The 10,448-nt window shown below is 40.1% G+C and overlaps 1 protein-coding gene across 2 annotated transcripts in view; it reads right to left on the bottom strand.

Moving 5' to 3' along the window:
* Window positions 1-935: 935 nt before the first annotated feature.
* SLC17A8 (solute carrier family 17 member 8) overlaps window positions 936-10,448 on the bottom strand; it is a 54,657-nt gene continuing 45,144 nt past the window's right edge. The window contains exons 10-12 of one of the 2 annotated variants that reach the window (XM_002711219.6): window positions 8,485-8,595; window positions 4,105-4,232; window positions 936-3,103 (exon numbers count right to left, since the gene is read on the bottom strand). In XM_002711219.6, the coding sequence (XP_002711265.4) occupies window positions 2,759-3,103; window positions 4,105-4,232; window positions 8,485-8,595 (584 nt within the window). In that variant the 3' untranslated portion in view covers window positions 936-2,758. The remainder of the gene's footprint in view (window positions 3,104-4,104; window positions 4,233-8,484; window positions 8,596-10,448) is intronic. The other variant, XM_089308857.1, reaches the window with a different exon arrangement.

Raw genomic sequence — 10,448 nt, 5'->3', positions numbered from 1 at the left:
TATAATTATACATAAAATGTTAAGAGTTGAAAAATGCAAAAGACATGGTCAGAGATCTTCATACGCGAATGTATCATTCATTTAACTGGACCCCTAGAAACAGAGTAGAGAGAGAATGCAGTAAAATATCTTAGGAAGTAAGGCTGAGAATTTTTCCAAAGTTGATGTGAGTCATGGATCTACATATTTGAAACTAAATTAAATTAATTTGGCCTGGAAAAAAAAGAAGGAAATTTTAAGCCAAAGATATCCACAAGTTATAGCTTGAGCAAAAGGGTGATGTGAGTAACTGAGGTAAGAAACAGAAAGGGAAGACCAGATTTGTTGGGGTTGCAAGGAGGGAGTGTGAAATAGAAGCAGTACATTCCACTTTTAACCTCATAAATTTAACATTCATGCAGGGGCAAAAAATGAATCATTATTTCTTGAATAATAATTAATATTGTTGTCCTATTCAGGAGTCTCTCCAAAATTTTCATTGTTTACCATCAGATCTTTCTTAAGAATCCAGCATCCTCAGGCCTCTTTCCCTTCCTACCAGAAACCGTGCTTTGCCTCCAACAGTTGCTCTTCACACGGACATTTGCAGCAAAATGTACAATGACTTGTGCACTGCATCTGTCTTATGTTCAGCTGTAATTATCTGTCTAATGCAACCTATAGAGAGAACAATCCATCACAAGAAATAAATGTCTTCTAGCTCTCAGCACCATGATCCTGGGCTCTATTTGTAAAAAATACAATAAGGAAAAGTAACAGGCAAAATTTCTACAAATCATATCAACATTAAATGTGTAATAAATACAACTTTGTGTAACAAAATAAAATTACCTTAAAGATTATCATGGAGTTTTTAAATACTGTTATTTGACTTTATTAACACAACAAAAATAAAATACAGCCAGCCAACGTGAACTTCTTTTTTTTTTTTTTTACTTAGAAAACAGCACGACTTTCACAGTAAATTCTGTAGCTAATGGATGGAAAAGGCATAGCATGCTTTCTTTTAAACTGAAAAATGCCCCCAAATTGTTCAAATATATTGATTATGAGCTATTAATGAACACTTTCTACATGCCAGAAACTATTCTAAGGGACTTACATGGATTCATTCATTAAAGAGACCTAAAGATGTCTTATGATATAAATTATATGCTAAATATTGTTTCATAGTCAAGAAATTCTTTTTTCTTAAGATTATCCTTTTTATAAAATATGCCACAACTTCACTGTCACAACAGGTACCAGAAACATATAAATGGAAGAAATTAGAAAAAGCACTTTACAATGATAAAACTATAAGTTTATAATTTTTCTACAATATTTAATTTTTCTTTTAAATGTAGAAATAAAAATTTTAAAACAAATTAACAAGAAAATAACTTTATTTTCAAATAATATTTTACATGCCAACATTATATTTTGAAATATTTCTAGAGAGTATCCATATTATTGCCTTTACAAAGATGAATTTTCCAGTGCAATGGATCTAGTTGTCCCAGATATTTCCTTTCTAATATTTCTCTACAAAACTATTGCTGTATTATTGCAACTTCCCTGAATATCATCCCAAATAGAGTCATTAAGAATACCTCAGTCATAGTTTTGAATAATTTGATCATAATTTCTAGTATAATCATCAGCAGAAAGAGCAGACATGTTTTAACAGAAAACTTGAAAATTTTACCTAATGAAACACAGGAACCTACTTCTTAAATTATTAAATGTCATTGCTATGAGTAATTATGAGTAATTTGGGATGATAATTAACCTTAACATTGTTGACTAACTATAGAGAGTTGAAATTTAGTAGCTAATTCCTTGTTTACTTCTTTTCTGCCATTCTGATCATCAGATTTCAAGAAATTTGGCTATCTTGTTTCACATTTTTAAACCAATTCGAATAAGATAATGACTCTTATTATCTAAAAAAAACTATGAACTCATGAAATCATGTGACTTTTCAGATAATGCTTAAGACCCTAGAGGTCTTTGAGTCCAGCCCTCTAGACAATGTTTAAATAATAATCTTCTCCATATCAATCTCATTTTTTTCATCCTCTATACCTGACAAAAATAGAAGATTATCCACAAGACAACTCATTTCAGTTTCAATTTTCTTTATTAAAATTATCTTTCCTACTGAGCTGAAATCTTCATCTCTAAAACTACTTTTTTTCTGGGGCTACAGCATTGGCCCTGGTGCAATAACCCTAGACAAGTTAATCTCTTATTGGTTTAGTTCCCTTAGTTGTAAAATAGGGATAAGAAATAGATGTCATAGGGTAATGGAGATCAAATAATAATGTTTATAAAGCACCTGGCACAACACAGGGCCTCCAAGAGCAGCAGAGTTTTTAGGAATAGGGAGCCCCCTCTATACCTCTACAGTTACGATGGGATAGCAAATATTGTTTACTCTCCTGCAGGACAAATATTCCCACTTCCTTCAGTGTCTCTTTGATCAACATAGTATTTTCTTCCTTACTCTTTCTGAACAAGTTTTCTTCTTTGGGAGATGAATCAATTACAAGTCCAAAAAAAATGTAATCAGCTATTTTACCAACTGAACACAAGCTCCACCCCCATGAGTATCATTACAAGATGACATTCTGCTCTATTGTTGATTCGACCTCGTCCCCTCACCCTCCTACCTCCAGTGTGCCCATACTCTGGCAAGAGCAGCTAAGGGGAAGGCAATAGGCATGGATACTTTCTGGTCCTAAGGTGAGCACAAGGTGGAAGTGTCCCTCCGACATTAGGATGTATCTGAGAAGTCTCGTCCTTCGTTCTGGTAGGAGGTCAACTCTTCTTCATCAAGGGTCACTCCTCTCTGACCCCTCCATTCCTTCCTCTGAATTTCACAATTCTGGGTGGTGGCTCCATAGGATGTCTTCTTTCCAGGACTCACAAAAGTCTCGTGGTTGAGTTCTGTCTCCTCAGCTAATTCATCTTGGTCGATGATCCCACATTTCTCCTCAGAGAGATTCTCAGGGTCAGCCCACTCCTGTTTCTCCCCAGAAGCAAAGACTCCGTAGAAGATGACACCACTGTAGTGCACCAGGGCAGCTATGAGGAACACGTTCTGCCATTCCTCACGAGTCTAAACAAGAAAACAAAGTGTCAGGTAACGTTTTCACAAAAACCAGTGAATAACAATATGTTCTGGAGGCTTCCACTAGGACAAAGGCACATGCCCACCCCAAAGGTAAGGCTGGATTTAATAGGCGTGTTACCAGCCGTATTATCTCATGAACAAAATGAAAAAAAATGAGTCTCCTTTCTGTAGAATCCCTAAATCCCATCTTCCTTTTCTGTCAGAAAGTAAGAAATATTACTTAGTGCTTTCTTTCCTAAGAAGCCAGAATAATTTCTAAAGCTATATTTATAAAAGAAAATTCATCTAAGAAAATGGTTGGGGGAAAAAAATCTATGGTGTTCAAAAACTTTTATTTGCAGAAACCAACATCCTGAAATTTTGTCAGTGACAGTGATAAAGGAAGCTTGTGGCCTGTACTTGAACTCGATGGATCACGGGATCCTCCTCTTCCACCCACCCTAGTCTAAATACACAAAGGTGCAGTGAAGATTGAGCGCCACTCCCTTGTGGGTTCTTAGACAGGGTCATTAATGCTTTGCTTTCTTCTTAACAAGGAAGTATAACAGCAGTAATATTTTTATGCTAGTATATACTAAGCAATAGATGAAATAGGCTATAAAATTAATCACTTGAAATTATAAAACAATCTTTAGTAATTCATTGATCCTGAGTTGACTGCCTCAGCTTCTTCTTTGTGTCTCAACACAGAGCCTTCACCTCTCTCCCCTGAACTTTCATGTCTCAGTTGAGAAAATGTGGAACAACCAACCAATTAGCTCCGGTTCCATCAATAAGCAATGACTTAAAAAACAGAAGGAAGAGAAGAAAGGGAGGAAGAAAAAAGGAAGGGAGAGAGGGAAGAAGGGGAGGAAAATAGTTCATGTGACCTAGTCAAGGTCAAGGACACACACATTTAAGGGCTGGGGTAGGGTCTCAAGATCTCAAGTTTGTGTAATGCTTCAATCTCCTGAAAATGTACCCATAGCCACACAGGAAATCATTACCTTGTGCTTGGTCATCGCACCAACAATGAGGGGACAGACCATTCCAGACAGGGTCCCTACTCCATTTGAGATACCCATAAGAATGCTGGCATAGCGGGGGGCAATGTCCAGGTGGTTGACATTAAAACCTACAGGGAAGCCAAAACCTCAACATCAGAGCAAAGAATAGAATTTCAAACACACTTTGGAAAATATTTAGCTCTCATTAATTTATTTGGTTTCTTCTAGTATATGACTAATGGTAACTCTACCAAGATGACTGGGTTGAAGATCAATGCTTTATATCTGCACAAGTAGGAAAAGGTCTTAAGATTATCTAGCAATATCCACTATGGGTTCTTTATGGGGAGAATTATGGCACCTGTGCCTTGTAAATTTGGCACTCCAAATGATGGTGTTTGGGAATACTGAAAAGCCAAAAGCCTGGTCATATTTATTCAGAGTAAACAATCACACAAAACTGTAATCACAACCAAACCCTGCCTCATAATATCCCCCCTCCAAGCCCTCAATTCCTTAAAGAAGGGCTGTCATAAACAGACCTGCTTTGGTGGTCACACAACATGATGGAAAGGGTGTTTTAATAATGAACATTTCACAAACACTGGCAGATCCTCTATAATTTACAACCACTTTCATTCATATACCTGGTTGATTTGAAGATTATAAATTTGGACCTGAATCTCACCTCCACTAGATAGACAAGTCAATGTTTTGGTCTTTGTTGTCTCTCACTCTCTAAAGTGGGAATAATATTACTGCTTAACTCATAAATGTACTGTGATTTGAGACTCTGGGAAAATAGGTGTGTGGGATACCTTGGCAAATAGCTAAGCTCTAGTAACTACCACCACTACTAATCACTATCACTACTAACTACCACCACTCCTACCATTTATTCTACTCTTACTATCTCTTGCCACTTTCAAAAGTGGCAAATTGACAAAGACAATAAGTCACAAAGAGCTCACTGAATCCATTCATCAGGAGAAGGACATGTGGAACATGGGAGAGGAGTGAAGGTCAGGCATGGACGAGGCTGTGAAAGAGAAAGATGAAGGCCCTGGAGAGCAATTTTGCCAATGTTACCCATGGGTGCATTTTAGTGTCAGAGCGACCTCAGCTCTGGCAGCTTAATTGAGATGCAAATCTGGACTCTGATCTAAACTTTCTGAACCTCAGTTTCTTATCTATAAACTGGGGTAATTCTTGGAAAACTGTTATAAAAATCAAGTTAAATAATTGTGTGGAACATGGAGATGAAAGTCAATGTATAAACTCTTTACAGGTAGCTATCATCTTATCTTGCTTACCACTGTCTTAACCAGCAAAGTGTCTGGCATATAGTAGTTGCTCAATAGTTAAGGGGCTGGGGCTGTGGTTTAGCAGGTAAAACTGTCTCCTGCAGTGCCGGCATCCCATATGGGCGCTGGTTCAAGTCCCAGCTGCTCCACTTCCAATCCAGCTCTTTCCTATGGCCTGGGAAAGTGGTAGAGAATGCCCCGAGTCCTTGGACCCCTGCACCTGCATGGGAGACCTGGAAGAAGCTCCTGGCTCCTGGCTTCGGAACAATGCAGCTCCTGCCATTGCTGCCAATTGGAGAGTGAACCAGAGGGTGGAAGACCTCTCACTCTCTCTCTCTGCCTCTCCTTCTCTCTCTGTGTAACTCTTGATTTTCAAGTAAGTAAATAAATCTTTAAAAAATAGTTGTTTAATTATAGCACAGGGTTATAAATTCTGTTCACTCATATTATGCTTCCCTTTGTTCTATGCAAGGACATGAAAATAGGATTTAATTTTTTTTTCTAATCTGGCATACTAGATGGTTATATTTCTTACTTCCATTCAGGGAGAAAAAAAATTTTCTAATAAACATACCTTCTCTTTCAAATCAAAGTGCCAGACAATCAGAACATAAAGCAGCTGCAAGATAAATTAATTTTACTGTTGATTTGAATGAGATAAACACTTTATTAGAAAAGAACCCAGAGATAAGAAGAAATTAATATGATTGTCAAGTATTATATCCTTGTACAAAGCCTAGGCATCTGCTTCAGCTAAAGATAATGTGAGAATTGCCATTTTGTTTCTAACTTCATAATTCTGGCATTCCAGGGGTGGGGGGAATTTCAAAAAAACTGATAGATTTTTGTAACAGATGAGAAATCGTTGTACACAGACTGGGAGGGTCTGCCTTCTGTACACAGGACATTTTCCAAAGCAGACACCTCTCATCCCTTGCATCTTTCTAACCTCACCTGTGCTAAGCCTCTTATCTACAGTCAGCTTCTACCTTGCATCAGTCTTCTCTAGTATTCTTACATATTCCTGAGAATGCTGACAGACAGGAAGTCCTGAGGAATTATCACTCCCATGGCCACAGTCCCACCCATAGTGTCATTAATGGGTCAGACAGACTTTTAGTCCAATCCAATCCATTTGATTTACTTGGCCAAGTCATCTTTCTCTATTTCTACACAGTAAAACTCATATAGCAGCGCCCTTCTCCTAAGCTTCTGACAAGGAATAAATGATACCGCATCTTAAAAATGACAAGCATGGAATAAGTGCCTTTAATTAAAAAAAAAAAAAAAAAACAGCTGCTGCAATTGGGGTACTGGGCATCTCTCCCAGTGATGGTGACTCAATTGGCAATCTAGGGGAAAGGAAGACATCTGACCCTGAGCATTTCATTATCTCTGGAGGCAGGATATGAATCGCTTTTGCATCACACAGTTATCAAGGGAAAGTATCCTTCTGGAAGCAAGTCATAATTGCTCTCTCCTTGCTACTCAAAGTGTGGGTAGCCAATAAGCATCACCTCAGAGCTAAAGCAAACTGTATTCTGCAAGACTGCAGGGTGATTTCCAAGCACATTAAAGCTTGAGAGGCACTGGGCCAAAGCGCATCACAGAGCAATAATATCAGTAAATGCGTAACAACTTTGTTATGCATCTGATACTGTGCTGAAGGCTTTAAGTGCTTTATTTCCACCAGAATGTAAACTTTATCTGAATCTTTGATTTGTTCATTGTAGTAGTATCAGTCAAGAACAGTGCCTACCTCACAAGAAGTATGAGTAAAGGCATAATGATCGCAGCGTGTCCTCAACCACCCTATGAGGTTACTCTTACAGCTGTTCAATATCTGAATGAGATAACTGAGATGTGAGAATTTAAATAATTAAGCAATTTTGCTTTCATAGTAATAAAGAGCAGCCTTTAACCAGGTCTACACACCTCCAAATCCAAATTCTTATCTGTAACCTACTTTGAAAGTAGATTCTTTTTTCTAGTTTAACTATGCACCAGCACTATTTATTTTGATAGACATATCATGCCCCTACTTTAGGGTGATCTAGAAAAGAATTTCCACACTCTCTGTTCTGGGACATTACTACTCTGTTGGATATTTAAGGTAGTCTAAACCAATGGAAAGAACATAAGCTTGGAGCCAGGCTGAACTGTGCTTTGTCTTTGCTTTGCCACCAACTACTAAGTAACATCTACTACTTGCTTCGCAATGCTGTCAGATACATGTGCTTTATGTAAGCTCTTCTGTAAGTGACAATTTTGGTTTTTACAATGTTCTAGAGATAGAAGCACAACTGGATTTTTCTTTTTCATCCAGTTGTGCCCAGGGAGTCACTGGGGTCTGTGTGATATGACTTCCCTCTGTCCTCTCCCATAAAGTAGGCCAGTTCCTGCTCTGTAAAATGAGGATTTTGATAGCAGTGATACTCCCTAGGAGAGCTGTCAAGGAGACGGAGCTCAGTACACACACAGGGCTTTGAAAAGTGCCCAGCACTGAGTCTGGGCTTGGTCCATGTGGCTTACATCACTACTGTTTTTATTTCTACCTGATCTGTCCTGTTCAGAAAGGCATGGTGCCTCTCTGAACCTTCATTTTCTTGTCTGGAAAATGAGGCCGACACAGTAGACAAAATCTGAAGATTTCTACTCTGAGCAACTTCTGATCCTATGACTCTGTGTCAAATGACATGGTCATGTGAGCTAGCAGTAGCAGTTTGCTGGCAGGGGTGAGGACTGAAAAGGTCACAAGAGCCTCTGCTAGGTAGGGTGACCTGGTGCAGCCACATGCCCGGATCCCTGCTGGTGCCTCAGGGGCTCACCTGCCTTTGTGTCTTTTCCCATGACAGAGAAAGTAGGGACAACCCAATTCCAGATTGAATGGACTCCTAAACCCAGTCCTGGGTGATCCTACAAAGTTACCCTCACCAGATGGAATTCTCTGAGCAGTGGCCCTGCAGCTCAGGACTGACTGGGCTCCTGAAGAAAGGTGCCACACATCCCTGTCCTGACTTCCTTGCAAGACTCGCTCAATCAACAGACAAGACCTGGAAGCCCAAAGGCACTTTACCTGAAATAGCAAAGCCACTAAATCCTACAGCAAGCACCAGAAAGGAGATAGCCACCCCCTTGGTGTGGGAAAAGCCAACCACCAGGAGTAAGGTCGCCTCCATGCCAAAGCCTGCAAATGAAAACAGCAGGGGGAAATGTCACTTTCATGTCAGTCCAAGTTTGTGAATTTATTAAATAAGAATTAATCTGTATTCCCATGGAACTGAGTTTTTAGTATATACATTCTGACACAGGGCTTACAACATGACTTGGGTGTTTCAGTACTGTGACTATGCTAATATTATCTGGGTGTTATGTGAACGTTCTAACATTTTCCTGGTAAACCTTGAATACTAAATTGTCCGAGTAAGTTCCAATGCTTCAGGCCTAGTTGCCCCTGCCATTTCTAAATAAGAAAATTCTCCTATATACTGCCAATGGTACAGTGGCTTAAATCTCTGCTTAAAAGATTTGTATCCCATATTGGAATGCCTGGTTCAAGACTTGGCTACTCCACTTCCCATCCAGTTCCCTGCTAATAACCTGGGAGGCAGCAGATGATGGCTCATGTGCCTGGGCCCCTGCCACCCACATGGGAAACCTGATGGAATTTCTGGCTCCTAGCTGTAGCGTGCCTGAGGCTTGCATGTTGTATTTGGGGAGTAAACCAGGAAGTGGAAGATTTCTTTCTCTCCTTGTATGTGTGTGTGATTGCCTTTCAAATAAAATGGAAAAATAAGTAAATAAATGAAATTTTAAAAGAATATCTGAAACCAAATGTAAAGTCTCACTCCTTGTAAAGCATAAGGCAACATTCTTTCAGAAATTCATCAAAGCTCTCGGGCATCTTTAATAAAAATAAATAAATATTTTCATAGAAGATACTTGTCCAACAGTACAAAAGTACTTTCTGTCCCTTTCATTTACAATAAGTGAGTCTGCGGCCGGCGCCGCGGCTCACTAGGCTAATCCTCCGCCTTGCGGCGCTGGCACCCTCGGTTCTAGTCCCAGTCGGGGCACCGGATTCTGTCCCGGTTGCCCCTCTTCCAGGCCAGCTCTCTGCTGTGGCCAGGGAGTGCAGTGGAGGATGGCCCGGGTGCTTGGGCCCTGCACCCGATGGGAGACCAGGAAAAGCACCTGGCTCCTGGCTCCTGCCATCGGATCAGCACGGTGTGCCGGCCGCGGCGGCCATTGGAGGGTGAACCAACGGCAAGGGAAGAACTTTCTCTCTCTCTCTCTCTCTCACTGTCCACTCTGCCTGTCAAAAAATTAAAAATAAATAAATAAAATAAATTAGAAAAAAAAAAAAAAAGAAGAAACGAAATGTGGCACATGAGCGCAGCTCAGCAAGTGGTGGCCCCAAGTCCAGGGCACGGACCTCAGAATTGTCTCGATGGCTCTTTCTCCCTCAGCTTTCACATAAAAATTTGAGGGTTTGGCTTCAGAAATTTCATCAAATCTGACCCATGTCACCCTCCTCTGCCTGTGCCTTATTTCGGGGGCCCACCACTGCTCACCTGAACAACAGGAGGCTCCTGAGTGGTCTTCCCACCCTCCCCTGATCCACACACCACTCCGCTGCCTTTCTGAACCACGTGCCTGCTCAGCCACGCCTTTGCTTAGCAGTTCTGTAAGGCTTCCACAGCAGGGGTCTTGCATTACACAGTAAATCCCTCTTCCTGTTCCCACTTTATCTCTGGCCAGCCCTCACTTCTCTTTCCCCCATCCCCATCCCATATTCAGCCCTCTCTTTGTGCAGGACAGACGGGGAGAGGGAGGTCTTCAAAAAGTTCATGGAAAATGTATATTATGAACAAATATGCATGGATTTCAAAAAAAACTTTGCATCAAAATAAGCTTATATTTTACTGCCATTTTTCCACATGGGTTTTCAAGCTTCCTCTTACAGCTCCAGTAGTTGTTTCCTAGTCATACAACATTGTCTAGTGCCTGTGTGGATTTTCATCAAAGATATACTTCTCT

The sequence above is a fragment of the Oryctolagus cuniculus genome, chromosome 11 (assembly GCF_051225735.1).
Source record: "Oryctolagus cuniculus isolate XC-2025 breed Fujian yellow rabbit chromosome 11, ASM5122573v1, whole genome shotgun sequence".
Lineage (NCBI taxonomy): Eukaryota > Metazoa > Chordata > Mammalia > Lagomorpha > Leporidae > Oryctolagus > Oryctolagus cuniculus.
Note: the sequence above shows the minus strand (reverse complement) of the source record. Positions and strands in the feature narration are given on the sequence as shown.